This window comes from Mobula hypostoma, chromosome 26 (assembly GCF_963921235.1).
Source record: "Mobula hypostoma chromosome 26, sMobHyp1.1, whole genome shotgun sequence".
In the NCBI taxonomy this organism is placed as follows: Eukaryota; Metazoa; Chordata; class Chondrichthyes; order Myliobatiformes; family Myliobatidae; genus Mobula; species Mobula hypostoma.
Window position 1 is genome coordinate 30,014,028 of NC_086122.1, and position 17,589 is coordinate 30,031,616.

Genomic DNA, 17,589 nt, shown 5'->3' on the forward strand with positions numbered 1-17,589 from the left:
TGTGTCTAACCAAACTTGTAGAGTTTTCTGAGGAAGTTATCAGGAAAGTTGATGAAGGCGAGGCAGTGGATGTTTTCTGCATGGACATTGCAAAACATTTGACAAAGTCCCGAATGCGAGGTTGGTCAGCAAGGTTCAGTCACTTGGCATTCAAGATGAGGTAGTAAATTGGTTTAGACTTCAATTTTGTTGGGAGAAGCCAGAGAGTAGTAGTAGATGGTTGCCCCTCTGACAGGAGGCCTGTAACTAGTGGAGTGCCATAGGTTTGGTGCTGGGTCCGTTGCTGTCCAAAGATGAACTAGGCAGGTTAATTGTTCATTGTAAATTGTCCTGTGACTAGGTTAAGGTTAATCAGGTTTGTCAGGGCTGGCTCGAAGGCCAGAAGGGCCTAATCCTCATCATATTGTAAACTAAATAAATAAATGAAGTCTTAACCTATTCAACCTTTCCCTATAACTCAGATCCTCAAGTACTGGCAGCATCCTTGTAAGTTTTCTCTGCAGTCTTTCAAACTTGTTGACATCTGTCCTGTAGATAGGTAACCAAGACTGCACACAATAATCAAAATTAGGCCTCTCCAACATCTTATACAACTTTATCATAACATCGCAACTCCTGTACTCCATACTTTGATTTATGAAGGCAAATATGCAAAAAGCTTTCTTTACGACCCTGTCTACCTGCGACACCATTTTCAAGGAATTGCAAATTTGTAATCCCAGATCACTCTGTTTACCACATTCTTCGGTGCCCTACCACTGACCATGTAAATCCTACCCTGGTTTGGTCCTCTTAAAGTTCAGTACCTCACACTTAACTGAATTAAGTTCCATCTGTCATTTTTCAGCCCATTTTTCCAGCTGCTCCAGATCCTGCTGCCAGCTTTGACAGCCTTCCTCACTATCCACTGTGACCCCAGTCTTGGGGTCATCCGTATTTAATGTCCTGGTTAAGATTTTTACTGCTATGCTGTGAGGTATTTTTATTTTAACAGCTTTCTGCAAAAGCAGTGTATCCTGTTAGTAATAGTGTTTTGGCTTTGTCTAAAGATAAGGAGCCATGATGTCCAACTTAGGAATGTTGTGTCAGCCAATTATAACCTTCCGCCCATTGGAAAATTTGGGAGAGCCAGGTGGGATCAGAGTTCTGAAGGAGAGAAGTCAGGTTTGGGGTCTCTTGGTGGGAGCTGGTTAGCGGAGCACAAGGAAAGGTGCCACAGAATGTTGTTCGAAGGGGAGACCCCGTAGGAAGAAGTGTTTTGTGCAGATGAATGGCTCCAAGGAGGAACTGCCTATACTTGAGAAAGCAAGTTCATTCTACATGGTCTTTGAGGGAAGTTCAAACAGTGACTAGCGTTCTTCATGCAGAACGTGGGTTCAGCAGGTGAGTAAAGCAATGTATCTGACTACTCCAGAAATGAGCTCCAACGTTTATGTGCACATTGGACTAGTTTAACTGTAATGGGCCTTTTATCTTTCTTTTTTTCTCTCTCTGTAACTGCTTAATAAATTTAAATACTGGTGAATATGCTTTCTTTATCACTTTATGCAGGTGTACGATCTGTCACTTCTGGCTACTGAGAACTGTGTATGGGCAATGAGTTTCCTTTAATCGGAACATCTTGACGTTCCAGTTTGGTTGAACCCCAAATCATACCAACCCTAGACATATATTGCTTATGAAAGATGGCCTTCTTACAACTGAGTTATGTAGCTGTTTCAGAGTTTGCTAACGAGCCAGGTTTGTATACAAGCGCAGTGAGAGGGTTACACGTATATTTGCTGATCCAGTTTATTATGTTATCATCCAGATTATCAATATAGATGACAAACAACAATGGTCCCAGCACCAATTACTAATTACGCTACTAATTACAGGCCTCCAGTTACAGAGGGAACCATCTACAACCAGCATTTCATTACAGCAGTGATGTTGAGGTAGTACAAAGAGAAGCAATAATACTATTAAGAATAAAATGTTTTAGTTTTAAAGAAAGTGCAGTGCTGGGGTGGAGATCTGTCTCTACCAAAGGAGATGTAAAGTTGTCCTTCTGTCTGCTGGCCTGCAGGCCACCCTTGGGCAAGGTGTAGTACCTGCCTAGCCCTCCCCGATTATGGTCAGGTAAACCCATGGGAGCAGGTGGTGGATGGTCACATGAACAGCCGGTGCACATCACAAGTCCTGGGTTATGTGACCACTGACACCAGGCAGACAATCTCTGAAGAGTATTGATAATGGCTGGGGTCACCCGTCCTGTAAAGACACTGCCCAGAAGAAAGCAAAGGCAAACCACTTCTATCGAAAAATTTGCCAAGAGCAGTCATAAGACAATATCACACTCATCCTACAACAAGGCACATAATAATGATGATGATGCAGTGCTGGTAGACAATAAAGTGTAAAGATAGAACAAGAGAGATTATGAACTCAAGAATCAATTTCAACGTTTGGTGAGAAAATGAAGAGATCTCTTTAATTTCTAGCAGAAAATTTTCACTCTCCAGCTGTCCTCTGATATTTCCATTGAAGGGAGATAAACAACCAATCAATTTACCAGATTGTCTTTTGGTTTGTGTTATACCTTCCTTCAATGCCTATCCCATTATCCCATTAGATTTTGTTGTAGCATATCCCTACCAAACCTACTAGTTATTTTACAACAAGGGTTAAATTCAAACTATGGATTTCAGAAGGAGAAAAGATAATTTGGTCAGCTTAAGAAACTTGTCACCCAAGTTGTTTTAAATTATGTGGGAGAGGATATTGTAAGTTACTAGTCAATCAGACTACTAATGGATGGTTCTTATTGTAAAGTTAATTTTTTGCTTTTTTTTTGTTACCAAATTTCATGCGAAAGGGAAATTGACATCTTCCTGTGAGACAAGGGTTTGCTCTCAGACGTTTTCTGGTGTTTGTGGCTCAGCAACTCACAGTTGCTAAGTGATGCAAAGTAGAAAGATCCCAGTTTCAATCTTAGGCTCATACCGAATTAACGACTCTCAATCCCGTCCAAATGATCACACTGGATACAACCCATGGAATGAATTCAGTGAGTCATTTAATTTAAAGAAGCGTATGCAGAAATGCAGGACTCAGTTACCACAACTGGGCCGTTCCTGTAAAAATAAAGCTGGATTTCTCATTGTGAATCAGTAGCCTTGTGGGTTCCTTTGGTAAATATTGGCCTGCACTCATTGTAGGGCTTGGATTTAAGCTAGGTCGCTCATCCTGTCAATGTACAGATGATATAATTATATTATAATTACTTCCCACCATCATCGGTTTTGAACAGGCAGATGTTCAGTGTTACCCTGTCAGACATTTGCAGATGACAAGCTACATGTGTTGTGTATTTAATATTTCAAGTCTATTGAGTCAGCTTGTAAATATATTGTTGATTAAGCATTCTTGCTTGTCCATTATGAGGTATATGTATCAATACGTGAAATGCATACGTTATCACGCTACCATGTGATACGTGTGCATCTTGTTTAAAGTAAACCGGAAGTTAGACCTGCATTTCGGACTCCCGTGTCTTCTTTAAATTACTTTAATGTTTTGAAATTACAAAGCAACAAGTTGGCAGTTAGAAACATCCTGAACTTTTCTGGGGTGTGGGGAGTGGAAGAGTGGTGGCAGACCTTGGCTTGGAACATTGCATTCTAATGTGCTGAAATGATTGTGATACAAACTCAATGCTTTCAGTGTCTGAATAAGACCATAATATATAGGAGCAAAATTGGGCCACTTGGCCTGCTCCATTATGAATGATCCACTTTCCCTCCATACCCCAGTCTTCTGCCTTCTCCCCGTATCTCATCATGCCCTGACTAATCAAGAATCTATCAATCTCTGCCTTAGATATACGTAAACACTTGGCCCCCATATTCACCACTCTCTGGCTAAAGAAATTCCTCCTCATCTCCATTCTAAAAGGCTGCCCCTCTATTCTGAGGCTGTGTCCTCTGGTCCTAGTCTCTCCAATCAAAGGAAACATCCTCTCCACATCCACTCCACATCCACTCTGTTGAGGCCTTTCAACATTCAACTGGTTTCAATGAGGTCACCCCTCATTCTTCTGAATTCTAGTGAATACAGACCCCCCAGCCATCAAATGCTCTTCATATGACAAACTGTTCAATCTTGAAATCATTTTTGTGAACCTACTTTGTACCCTCTCTGGTCTCAGCACTAGGATAAGGGGCCCCAAACTACTCACAATACTTCAAGTGAGGCCTCACCAGTGCTTAATAAAGCATCAACACTACATCCTTGCCTTTATATTCTCGTCCTCTTGAAACGAACGCCAACATAGCATTTGCCTTCCTCACCACAACTTGCAAATTAAACTTCAGAGAATCCTGCACAAGGACTCCCAAGTCCCTTTGTGCCTCCGATTTTTGACTTTTCTCCCCATTTAGAAAATAGTCTACCCTTTTATATCTTCTACCAAAGTGCTTGACCATACACTTCCCGACACTGTATTCTACCTGCCACTTCTTTGCCCATTCCCCTAATCTGTCTAAGTCCTTCTGTAGCCTCTCTACTTCCTCAAAATTACCTGCCTTTGTACAGTCTACAACTTTGCAACAAAGCCATTCAAGTCATTGATATAAAACATAAAAAGAAGGCGTACCAAGCCCAAATGGGAATGAGGGCTCCTAATGGGTGTGGAGGGTAAGTACTCCTGCCAATTGGAGAGAAGTGATGAAGGAGTCAAAGGCAAATGCCCCGGTAAAATCTGATGGAAGCAAACCTCATATCTGCAAGAAATCTCTTCACCTCTGCATGGTAATCATGATCTTTTCAGAAAAGCAGAGGTTTTCCCAAAGAACTTTTGCTGAAGTACTGTTTGGCAGGCTATGAGTTTCTTGACAGCCCAACCCTTAAATTCTTCATGAACCTCAAGTTTTCATGACCTACCAAAGGTTATCAAGCAACGCACACAAAATGCTGGAGGAACTCAGCACATCAGGCAGCATTTTTGCAGGCAATGAAGAATCTAGATATCAAGATAAGACCCTTCATCAGGACTGGAAACAAAGGGGGTAGATGACAGAATGAGAAAATGGGGGAAGGGAAGGAGTAAGTGCTAGAATGTGATTGGTGAAGCCTGCCGTCTGGGGGAGGGGTGATGAAATAAGAAGCTGGGAAGTGATAGGTGGAAAATGTAAAGGGTTAGAGAAGAAGGAATTGGAAAGGAGAGGAGAGTAGACCATTAGAGAAAGGGAAGGAGGAGGGGCACCAGGGGCAAGTGATAGGCAGGTGAGGAGAAAGTGTAAAAGGGCTCCCGAGAGGCGAAATGAAGAAGAGGGAAGGTGAGGGGGAGGGGCAAAAATGACCAGAAATTGGAGAAATCAATAGTCATGCCATCAGGTTGGAGGCCTCTCTGACAGAACAGAAGATGCTGCTCCTCCAACCTGAGAGAGTGGCCTCATCATGGCAGAAAAGGAGGCCATGGGCCAACATGTCATGATGAGAATGGGGAATGGAACTGAAGTAGTTAGCCATCAGGAAATCCTGTTTCTTTTGAAGATAGCACTATAGGAGTAGCTCATTCGGAGGGTACAGATATGGAGCAGCAGTCAACTGTGATCTCCAAGGTTTGAATCCTTGTTCAGCAAACCCTGTATTAAATACTTCCCCCTAAGTATTAAAGACATCTCAGTTAGCTTGCAAAGACAGGCGGAGCTTTAGAGCTCTTGAGGAAATGTCTATTGAAGTGCATAGTACGCTTATATTCCTGAGAACTATAAACTCTAACCACTACTCTAATTGACACATTTCATTTGCTGTGATCTGGCAGCAATCTACAGTTTTGTGAATTTCATAATGGTTACCAGGAAATGTAAAACCTATTGTCACACTTCTCCTTCCCTCGAAGTGCAGACTTTTTTTTCACATGAGATATATGTTCAACAGAGAATGTGATGTGATGGAACTGTGTTCAGTCAAACTTTGCTTCTTAGGGTGCTTAGGATCATGGAAAGGATCTGGATATGTCACATGCTTCATTGGAGAATAAATGATTTTTTTTTTCTTCTGGGGGAGAGAAGCTAGTTACTGGCACATTTTCAGAGATTTAATAATTGTGTCAAAGATGGCCCTTGTGGCATTAGATTCTCTGTGGCAGTGCTGTCCATGCCCTGTTTTGAGATTGTGATTACATATCGTACTAAAATTCTTCCACTTGAAATTGGAAAGGTCTGATGCCTTTTTCTTCAAAAAGGTTTCACCATCTTCTCACATTTCTTGAACAGAATCTAGTCAGTGAGTTTTTGCTGCTGATAACCCAGTCACAGACCCAACAATGTAATAGTTGACAGAGGGCACAGCACCTCCAAATTGTTCATTGAAGATGCCTTCTTCTGGTGCTCCTCCCCCTCTTTTCTTCCATGGTCTTCTACCCTCTCCTATCAGATATCCTCTTCTCCAGCCCTTTATCTCTTTCACCAATTAACTTCCCAGCTCTTTTCTTCACCCCTTTTCCCTCTCTTGGCTTTACCAATCACCTACCGCCTTGTACTTCTTCCTCCCTTCCTCTCACCTTCTTACTCTGATTTTTTTCCCTTCCTTTCCAGTCCTGATGGAGGGTCTTGGCCCGAAATGTCAACTCTTTACTCTTTTCCATAGATGCTGCCTGACCTGCTGAGTTCCTCCAGTGTTTTGTGTGTGTTGCATCACATTTGAAGAAGTTTTTTGTGATTCATGCTTTCATAATTTATTTGATACACTCTGCCACTGAGCCTCACATCAGAACCAAGACCCTGAAAAAGAACTGACTTAATTGTTTAATGTAGTTGAGTGCGAGGGACACCAAAGAGGGATGCACATCAATATTGCCTGCTTTGGCTGCATCCGATCTCTGTTGTGAATTCATATGTTACAGACTTATTTTTCTCCTTAAAAAAAAAGGCAAAACAAAATCCTCATATCCGGAATGTATATCCCAAAGAATTATCTCATTTCCAAAGTCGTTTACCTTTGTTTATGTGGATTAAAAATTTTATGTATGACATTAAAATGGACGTAGTTTCTTCTTTTCAAATTGCTCGACAGCTGTGATAAATAATCCAAGTGTTTAGGAAAATTGTAGTCTTTTTGCCAATTGGAATTAAATTAATATTCTAGAACCTTCTTCAAAACACACATCTGGACCAAAGGAAAAGTAGGAGGTTTTGAAATTGATTATACTTCTTGTCTTAAATAGTCTGTAACTTATTTTGGCAAAGATTGCCTTTAATTAAGAATAGTAGGTCTGCAGACCACATTTAGAGCTCAACTGTACATCATTGAACAGATGCCCCTCCCCCCTCTTTAAAATGCTTACTTCCAAGAAGATGTTTATGAGCTGTTCTGTGATATTTAGTTACAATTTCTGCTGAACTGCATAGGGCCATCTTTAAAAAGTGTCATCTAAAACTTGGTTAACTTTCTCATGTTAACGGCTTTCTTTAAATTGTGCGGTCCATCTTTTTTTTAAGGAATGAGTTGTCAATCACTTTTGATCGGAACAGAAGCATACATGAGTTTTGTTGTTTGTTCAGAACTCCCTGGTGGTGGCCAAAGGTCTTGATTTAAACGAATTGTCTTTTTTATAAGGGTATTCATTAGTAGGCAATCTGTGCACTGTTACTAATAGAAACAGAATAATATAGAAGACAGCAGGTATCTGGAAAATGATCAGGAACAGTTGTATAAGCTATTAGTAATTAAACTCCTGTAACCCTACAAAACCATTGAATTCCTTTTATGTCTGGATTGCTAATAAATCCTTTGTGATTCAAATGCTTAACAATAGAGTCAGAGTTTACAGCAGAGAAATGGGCTGTTTGGCCCATCAGATCCATGTTGAGCATTTTGCCTACACGAATCCCACTTGTCCACATTTGGGATATATCCTTCGGTAAATTGTCCAGCTAAGTGTTAGTTTAAGTGCCTCAGGTCTAATATTATAACTAATTCCATTGTCTCCTCTGGCAGCTTTTTCCAGGTATCAATCACCCTCAGTAAAAACTTACTCATCAAATCCCCTTTAAAACTCCCCCTTCTCACGCTAAACCTATGTTATTTTGCTTTTTTGATAGACTTACCAAGGGGAAAATGTTTTGACCATCTACCATGTTTTTGCCTCACAGAATCTTAAATAATTCTGTCAGGTCACCTCTCAGTCTCATTTATTCCAGAGAAAGCGGGCCCAGACTATTCAATCCCTCCCCAAAACTTCTCCTAGAGAATCTGCTCTGCATTCTCTCCTGTGCAATCATATCCCTCCAGTGTGGTGAACGAAGTGTGATCTAACCCATGCTTGGTAAAGTTGCAACATGACACCCCAAATCTTGGAATAGAATGCACTCCACCTTATGAAGGAAGTATGCCAACCTCAATGGTCAAAACATTTTCCCCACGAGAGGGCTAACAAAAACAAGATGACATAGGTTTAGGATGAGAGAAAGGAGTTTGAAAAGAAATCTGATAGTGACACAACTGGCCTGTCTTACCAGTTTCCAGAAACTATGGACAAGGACTTCTAATTCATTCTGCTCATCCATGTTCATGGTTCCCTACCAGTTATATGTCCTACCTCTATCTGAATTACCAAAACATCTCACCTCACATTTGCCAGGATTAATTTCTGCCGATGCTTTGCCCAATCTTCCTTTTGATTCTATTCTGTTATACCTTAAAACAATCTTCCTTGCAATCCACAACAAGACCAGTTTTCATTTCAATATAGAACGACTATTTATACCTTTTACATTAATACTCCATATCACAAAGACCAGCACTGATCCAGTAAGCAATAACAGCATTTTCTTTTTGTAACGTAAAATGATATTTAGATTTTAGTGAAATTCCTCATTAACTTCACATCGCTTTTCTCTGTTTCCCTTTTCAGAGTTTACTAGTGCTGCCTACCACTGCATTGCTTCCTCTTTTGGCCAGGAGGGTTGGGTTACTGAGGCAGTAAACTTCTCCCTGGTCTCTGCCAGCCAGCTTTGGCACAACCTTATCTTTGTAATTCAAGTAAGTGTGTGTGTGTGTGTGTGTGTGTGTGTGTGTGTGTGTGTGTGTGTGTGTGAGAGAGAGAGAGAGAGAGAAAGAAAAGTAAGGTACCATATTATGAAAAAATATGCACAAATAAGTTTTTACATAAAACTGTTCACTTAAGGCTGAAATAACAGAGAGAGAGAGAGAGAGAGAGATTGGTTTTCAAATACCCCTGAAGTGATTATTATTCAGGAAAATATGATCAAATTCATACGAAATGATATTTTGCTATATTTATAACAAAAAGAAGATTCTAAACCTGCTGTAACAAAAGAGCACAGAATTGGAACAGGCCATTCAGCCCACAATGTTGTGCTGACCCAGCGAAAAAGCAAATCAAAAATGCACAAACACTAGTCCCTCCTACCTGCACCATTTCCACATCCTTTCATCCTCCATATATCCATGTGTCTATCCAAACATCTCTTGAAAGCCTCTAATGTATTTGCCTCTGTCACCATACCAGCCAGAACATTCCAGGTACTCACCACTCTCTGAGTGAAAAAACTTACCCTTCACATTCCCTTTGAACCTATCCCCCCTCACCGTCAATGTTTGGCCATTGGTGGGTTTTCATAATGTTTTGTCCATTCATAGTTCTGAGCTCTTTGCATGTTACTTTAATGTTACAGAAATTGTCGATTCAAACAACATCCAGATAGAGAAATTTAGATGACTGCAATCTCGTACAGCAACGAAATGGTTCCTGCACCACTTTCTGAGCGAAGTGTGCCTGATGAGGTTCCAAATGGCCTACTGAGTAAAATATTTCATGCTCAAATGCACAAGTTGTAAAGGGAGGAATTCAATATAAAAAAATGGGTGGAATAGATTTCTTACAGTGCATCCACCAGCAAGATACTCACTAAAGCTAATTTCATAAGGGTCACAGCTAGAATTTCATGAGTAACATAAGGAATTGACAGTAACCTGAGGCTTCCCAACCAGACACTTTAGATAGAATTCTTTGTAAGATTGTTAATGGCTGAAAAAGAAGTTAGTAATAGAAGTGATATACTCAGCTAAACAAGATCAAGTGTTCAGGTGTTACCTGCCTTTACTGTAACTAGGCTGAAGTTTGTATTTGGATTACTCTTGAATTCTCTAGCTTTTACAAAGTAACTCTCAATTTTGATCATTGATGAAGTAAGGTATTTTTTTCATAAATATACCAACAAAAGCAAACTTTAATATATTGAACAGGAACAAAACTGCACATAAATTTTGAACAGTGCATCAAGCATACCAAATAAGAAATGTAAATAAATATTTGGTCCTTAAGCAGTTTACCAAGATTTGATGCTTCTACTAATACCTAAGAGTATTGTAACCTGACCAATTGCATCCCTGAGATCTGTTTCGGGTACTGTCTCAAGCAAAGAAAACTTCAGTACAATTTGAAGAAAATTTGTTATTTAATGCATTCAGTCCACAGCAGAGGCTCCCAAACTTTTTCTATGTCGAGGATCCCTATCATTAACCAAGGAGTCTGTGAACCCCAGGGTGGAAACCCCATGTGTTCCAGACAACACAGGCAAAATTCAAGCTGACCTAGTCTATATTTAATATTTGGAATCAATCTGTCCTTGGGTTTTCTTGTGGATCAGCTGACTGAATGGAGCAATGTGGCAGGGGTCTGGTTATCTTGCAAAATTCTGAGCCCTTCTTGCGAAGTAATAATCTTGGTCATAGGAAAATTCACAAAAGCGATTAGTTTTCATAGTTCCTGCTGATATAATACCGTGCCTGATGAATCATATGTCTACTTCAAAAAAATTGTTCCAAAAAAATTATGGTGTCCTTGCTCTGCAGTTGATCGCAAGTGTCAACTTTCTGCCTTGTTAGTTACCAATATATATTAAGGTGACCAACAGTCTTGAAATCAATCACTTGCCAAACCAGAAAGAAATACGTACAGTATCTGCTGCACCTCGTTTCATTGTCATATAACTTGTAGTCAGTCATTTATTGGAAAGCCACTTTGCACTAACTGCACCAGAACTAGTGATACACCTTCAAAAAGAATACTCTCATGCACTGAGGTTTCCTGCCTTGAAAGACAAAAGAGGTTTGGACTCACCCCGCAAGAAGGTCTGTGAATAGGTTGTAAATGAATCAAATATACTGTTGGATGCCATGGCTCGTTCCAGATGGTACTCTCAGTCCTTGCGGAGATTTTTTATTGTCACTTTGCAGAGCGTCGTGCTGGAACAACCAAGAGAAAGCAGAAAAATCCGAAAGGAAATTGAGTGTCTGTTTGTAACCAAGAGTCTGGGTTTATACCGCCACAGGAATGCTTAGCCACAGGCTTAGCAAGAGCAGTGTGCACAGGCATTCAATATAAGGAACGACTATGAAGAGGCAGCCAACAGTGGAAATGTGACAACTCTGAGAAACCCTTCAACGAGGGTGGTACTGCTTACCGTATGTGCGCAGAGGTCCAGCTGAGGGGTATCCTGGTTACACAAAAAAAAAACCCGTTGAAGTTCAGGTGCAGTCTTGCGATGTAGGCTGCACCGCACTTGTGGTTCTGTGGTTCAAAGTGAGGCCCGAGAGAGTGTCAGTTCAACCAGAGCTCGGTGCCTAAAGAATCTCCAGCTAGTCACTTGCTCATTGGAAAACGTCTCACATGGTGCGTGAGGTCATCAAACATCTTTGTAGGTATGCGGCCCTCGCTATTGGCTCGGAGCTGGAGATTGGTAAACCCGTGGTTAAGTTCTTCAAATTTGGTTGAATCACTGGGAATTTCTTGTGGCGAGCGAGTTGTCAAAGAAACACATGCATTCAATACTGTAGCTGCTATGATACTATCAGACAATAACGATGCTCTGTTCTGATCAGAGACTTCTACTCCGAGCTGCTTAGTTTCACTCTGTGTGTGAGCTCTTCTGACTTTGTGGCTGGGAATTGGTGTAGCTCTGAACAGTCGTGGTTTCAGTCCATACCCCAGAGAAACAGTTGATGTTCTCAGAATTCAACCGTGCATAGCCTGAGTTTACAATTCATATGTTTAAGTTCCACTAAATATGTGTCTGGTTCGTAGCATGGTGATTCTGTTTTACAGCCACAGATGCATGCAGCTGAAACACAGGCCCTTTGCTCTGACACATCCACACAGATCACCAACCACATCTTTACACTCAGCCTACGGTAATCTCATTGCTTTTATTCTCCCCATGTTGTTATTCACCTCACCCCCGAGTCTACCACCCACTGCACACTCGGGGCAACTTACCGTGGCCAATTCAACCACCAATCTGCATGTCTTTGTGATGCAGGAGGAAACTAGAGCACCCAGAGGAAACCCGTGAGGTCACAGGAAGAAGGTGCAAGCTCCACAGAGAAAGTAACCCAAGGTGAGAATTAAACCTAGGTGTCTGGCCTTGTGAGGCTGCAAATCCACCACTCTGCTCTTTATCTCTTCATTGTAACTTGTGGCTGAGTGGGGCAAATATTTATCTCTAGATGCTAATTTCTCCGGTGGATAAATGTAAAGATGAAAATCCATTTTCTTCTGGTTTTGTGAACTTCTTAGTTGGAGTAGAGTGGGGGCTTCAGAGTATCTGCCAATTTTTTTTTTACAGCAACAATTGTTCTCTTTAAGTCAAGTCAACTTTATTGTCATTTAACTATATATAAGGCAACATTTCTCCAAACCAGGGTATAAAGCACAGTAGTATTTTAAAGCCATCCGTTAGTCTTGCGAGACCATGGATCTGCACCTGGAAAGTCTTCACTCTCCAGGGCGCAGGCCTGGGCAAGGTTGTATGGAAGACCAGCAGTTGCCCATGCTGCAAGTCTCCCCTCTCCACGATACCAATGTTGTCCAAGGGAAGGGCATTAGTGTCATCGCAGAGCAATGTGTGATTAAGTGCCTTGCTCAAGGACACAACACGTTGCCTCGGCTGGGGCTCGAACTCACGCCCTTCAGGTCGCTAGTCCAATGCCTTAACCACTTGGCCACAGTAGTATACATAACACATAATTACCTATGAAAGTCAGAATGAGAGCTACAGATGGATGATACATAAATAAGCAAACTGCATAAATTAAATATTGTCAGGTACAGAATAGATTAACCAGCGACAATTTTAATGTGATGGCCTGAGGGAAGATACTGTTTCCTATCATGACCATTCTTGTATCAGAGTCTCCTGTCTGATGGTAGAAAGTCAAAGAGGGTGCTGGATGAATGGTGCATATGTACCGCTCATGATAAGTATCCCCATCGGATGGTGGGGAGACCCCTATGATCCTCATAGTCCCTTGTAGGGTTGTCTGGTCTGATGCTCAGCTGCTCTCATTCCAGATGGAGATGGAACTAGCACTAAGTCCCAATTGTGCTCCTATAAAATACAGTTAAGATGGGCGGTGGGGGGGACGGACTTCAACTTCCTCGGTCTCCTTAGGAAGTGGAGATGCTACAGTGTCTTCTTGTTCAGGGAGGTGATATTAAGGGACTAGGTAATTCATAGGATTTCTATAATGGTTAATCAATTTTTAGCAATGAATTTAACCTAAGTATCCACAGAAGTCCAATTGCAATGAGTGTGCTATTTAGAAAGAACTGACGGTATAAATTTGTACTCTGTTGCAAGCAAAAATTACACAATATAATATTGACTGACATATAAGGAACCAGGTTTCAGAAGCATATATCAAAAGGCCAATGTCCAGACCCCCAAACTCTGATGTGGCTTTGCTTATTGAATATTAGTTCATTTGGATTTTCTACGTTATAGCAATAAATACATCTTGACTAATACTTTAATTTCTGGGAAGTTCCACAGAAACTGGATTAGATAAATGCAAAACATTTTATGAGTGAGGTCCTTCCCTTAGATGGTTTGTTTCTGGGGACCTTATTTTCTCTGACACATTTAGAAGTAGACAGTAACTTTTATGTTTTCAATTCGAATGTACTTACTTACCTACTGCCTGTTACACTGATGGCATTTAGGACAGCAATGAAGGTCCTCCCTCTCTGTCTGTCCTTGGCCACTTTCAGATTCAGGGTCCTTATTTCGCACGCAGGTGTAGAAGGATTCTTCATTGTTGTTTCTGTAACCGTTTTGTGCGACCAGTCAGGGTTGTTAGCCCTGAGCTGAACCCCTGAACCTGGAGGACCGGTGGATCACTCTTGGTTTGGCCTCTACCCTTTGACCTGTTTAGCATGGGTGACCCTATCAAGAACCAAAGCATAAAGCTCTGACTCCAGCCAACATAGCTCTCTGGGTCATTGAGGCACACAAGCCTCCAAACCCTACGACAAGGTTGCGGTCCTCTTGGAGGTTGAAAGAACTAATGAGGAAGGAAGCCTCTCCAGATTCCTTACTACTCTTTCTCTGCCCATTTCTTCCTGTCCCTGGAGACTTGCCCATTCCCTCTCTTAGTACAGGTGAATGCACATTGGTGAGGCACTCGTATAAATACATATTTACTTTTGGCATCTTGGTGCTGTCAGTGGCTTTTGTTTGTACTCTTCAAGGACATTTCTGTTGGAGTGGCTAACAATTTATAACAGATTATTAACAGATTATAATAATAGCATTGCTTCATATTATTTTTAATTATCCAAAAATGGACATTATAAGCAGTTTGTGATACGTAGCCTTGATGAGGAGATGCTGATTTTATTTTTCACGGCTGTTGAATGATAATAATAATCAGACTTAACACCAAACTTCACTTTTTTGTATTAAAAATTGAATAGCAGAGTCTGATTTGAACAGAGCTAACTGTTTTTGTTTGGATCCTCCTGGGTTCCGTGGAGATAAACAGAAATTTTGCTGATTGCAGGATTTTTTTTATTGGTGTGAAAGTGGAAGAAATATCATATATGCCAAAAATATAGAAATGATTGTAGACCACAGTTAGAAACTGTCTAGCCTGGTTCTCAGCAATGCATTTTTCACTGAAAGTTGACTCAGTCCTGATATTTCTCTAATATCGATATTGCAGTGATCGCCGAGCTTGGTAATTAACGTGCGGATGTTTCATCACCAGTCAAGCTGCCATCTTCGTGCGCAGTTTTTGGTGTTTCTCTCTGGGAGCTCTTGCATTTATACAGACCCCCATTGGCTTGCCGATATAAACGCGAGCACTCCCAGAGAGAAATACCAACAACTGCACCCAGAAGATGTCACTTCGACTGGTGGTGAAACTTTTGCAAGCCAATTGCCAAGCTCGGCGAACACTTCAACATTAAACTAACCACCATCCTAAACCTTTGTACCTTTCATGATAAGCTGACTGACCTGTGATTTCATGACTGATACTTTCTTGTGTAGTGACAAATATAATGGCATTGTTCATTTATTCAATCAGAATCAAAATACTATGACGAGCAAGAGAACGTCTGCGGATGCTGGAAATCCGAGCAACACGCACAAAATGCTGGAGGAGCTCAGCAGGCCAGGCAGCATCTATGGAAAAGAAGGAGTACAGTCAACATTTCAGGCCGAAACCCTGCTGAAAGGTTTCAGCCCAAAATGCTGACTGCACTCTTATCCTAGATGCTGCCTGGGCTGCTGAGTTCCTCCAGCATTTTGTGTGTGTTGCTCGGATTTCCAGCATCAGCAGGCTTTCTCTTGCTCGTCATAGTATTTTGATTCTGATTGAATAAATATTTTGAATAAATTGATTGAATAAATTTTGAATAATTTTGTATATTATGACAAATGTCTCTACTATTTCTACCTGCACTTCCGTCAACAACCTTAGATGCGTTTTATCTCGAAGTGACCTACCAGCTTTCAAGAATACTTTAACATACTTCTATTTAGTATAACCTTCTCAAAACCCTCCTCTATTTTGCCAATGTAGCCTTCATGTTGTCATTTCCTTTAGTACTCAGGGTACTTTGCTCAGATTCAAATAAATAGGTTCCATTTGCTCCTGAAGCATCTTGCAGATAAGTGTGATCTAATGGAAAATATCAGTTGTTCGCATTATCTGTTCAACTAAAGTGAGATAGGAAATTGGGGTTGTAGGAGGGATGTGGGAGAAAGTTTCTGATATGTGGACAGTTGGTCCAAGTCAAGTACCAGGTAAAATTGACAATAATATTTTCTCGCCAAACTCACCTTCCCTATCAATGTAGCCTGGCGAAAAGTACACCTTCAGGACAGCAAAGACTTTTTCGGGTTTTAATTCCTTAATTGGTTTTCGATATTTAAGTGCCAGAAGAAGGTCGTGAAACAAAATGAACGAATTTACAGCCAGTTCTTCCCGTTACAATCTCAGTTTAACTTCTGATTCACACCCTTGTGTATGGACAGAATGGCGTATGCGGTATAAAAATACCAGAACTAATACGGTACCAATACGGTACAATTATGGTAGTGGCAATCTTGGATGGTGAGGAACTTTGGCCAAGCCACGTGATCCAGCGTTGAGTCATTCACTCGAGAAAATCTTTCCTCACCATGCCCAGCACACGCTGGGAGAAACCAGATTCCAATGCCCCACCAGTGTCTTCAGCAGAAAGCAAAATGGTCTCCCCACTATCCCGCGCGTGCATCCCTTAAAGGCACAGACAACTATTCTAGCATTACCCGGATGGATGCCTAAATACACTTTTAACGATACTGAATTAGATCCGACTGTCACCTGGTTACATCAATAAGAAAAGGGCAATGGCGTGATTACTATTAAATACTTCCTTAGTTAATTTATTATTTTCATCCATCCTGGTCTGAAGCACATTGCTGTGATGAAGGGTTGTGGCCTGGAGTGTTGGCTGTTCATATTCCCCCATAAATATTGTCTGACCTCCAGCATTTTGTGTCAGTTGATCCAGTACACATTCGGATATTTCAGATACTGCAACTACTTTTAACCTTTTTCTTCTCATCTCATCTCTTCTCTGCTCTGCCATTTTCTGGTCCTTCTCTCATTCCAAAAGTGCTGATTAAACTCCCAGTTCTGACGCCACTTTTCCATTTTGCTGAAGTATCTGAATCCCTCCTTCCCGCCTCACTTTTCCATCCACGCACTCACATAAATTATTTTCTGTTAACGGTATTCCAGTAACAAATTACTGGTGAACGAGTCTTCCTTAAACATTTAAACCTGTAGAAGGATTTCAAGAGCAAACAGCTTTGAATTCCACAGACGTGCTTTCCATTTTTTGAATGTACAACCTTCACGTCATTTACTTAGCCCCACAAAAGTGACGGGGGTGTTAACAACTAAAATTCAAGATAAAAAATTACCATTGATTTGCTACCTATCTGTAATCAGATTTCATAAATTCCTTCCTGCCTCTTGGGTCAGAACCTTTCTACTTACTGAGGCAATGATTTTAGCAACAGCTGCAGATTATTTAAAACCCTCCCATTTCCCAGTAGCTCGCAAGATCCTCTCAGTGGGCCAATGGACAATAACAGTGACTTGGAAAGCAACAGTAGCACTTAGCCTGGGATTTGAAATCAACAAATCCATCACAGGAGAATGACAACACAAAAGTGCCATTGCTAGCCAAATAACATTGTCAATTCACCACAAAATATTTGAATTAGTCCCTTTATCCACCAC

General features: G+C 41.0%; 1 protein-coding gene across 2 annotated transcripts in view; it reads right to left on the minus strand.

Moving 5' to 3' along the window:
- Positions 1–11,817, minus strand: part of runx3 (RUNX family transcription factor 3) — a 210,384-nt gene extending 198,567 nt beyond the window's left edge. Inside the window, exons 1-2 of one of the 2 annotated variants that reach the window (XM_063034017.1) lie at positions 11,475–11,817; positions 11,132–11,256 (exon numbers count right to left, since the gene is read on the minus strand). In XM_063034017.1, the coding sequence (XP_062890087.1) occupies positions 11,132–11,189 (58 nt within the window). In that variant the 5' untranslated portion in view covers positions 11,190–11,256; positions 11,475–11,817. Of the gene's footprint in view, positions 1–11,131 lie in introns of both variants that reach the window. The other variant, XM_063034018.1, reaches the window with a different exon arrangement.
- Between the last annotated feature and the right edge of the window lie 5,772 nt (positions 11,818–17,589).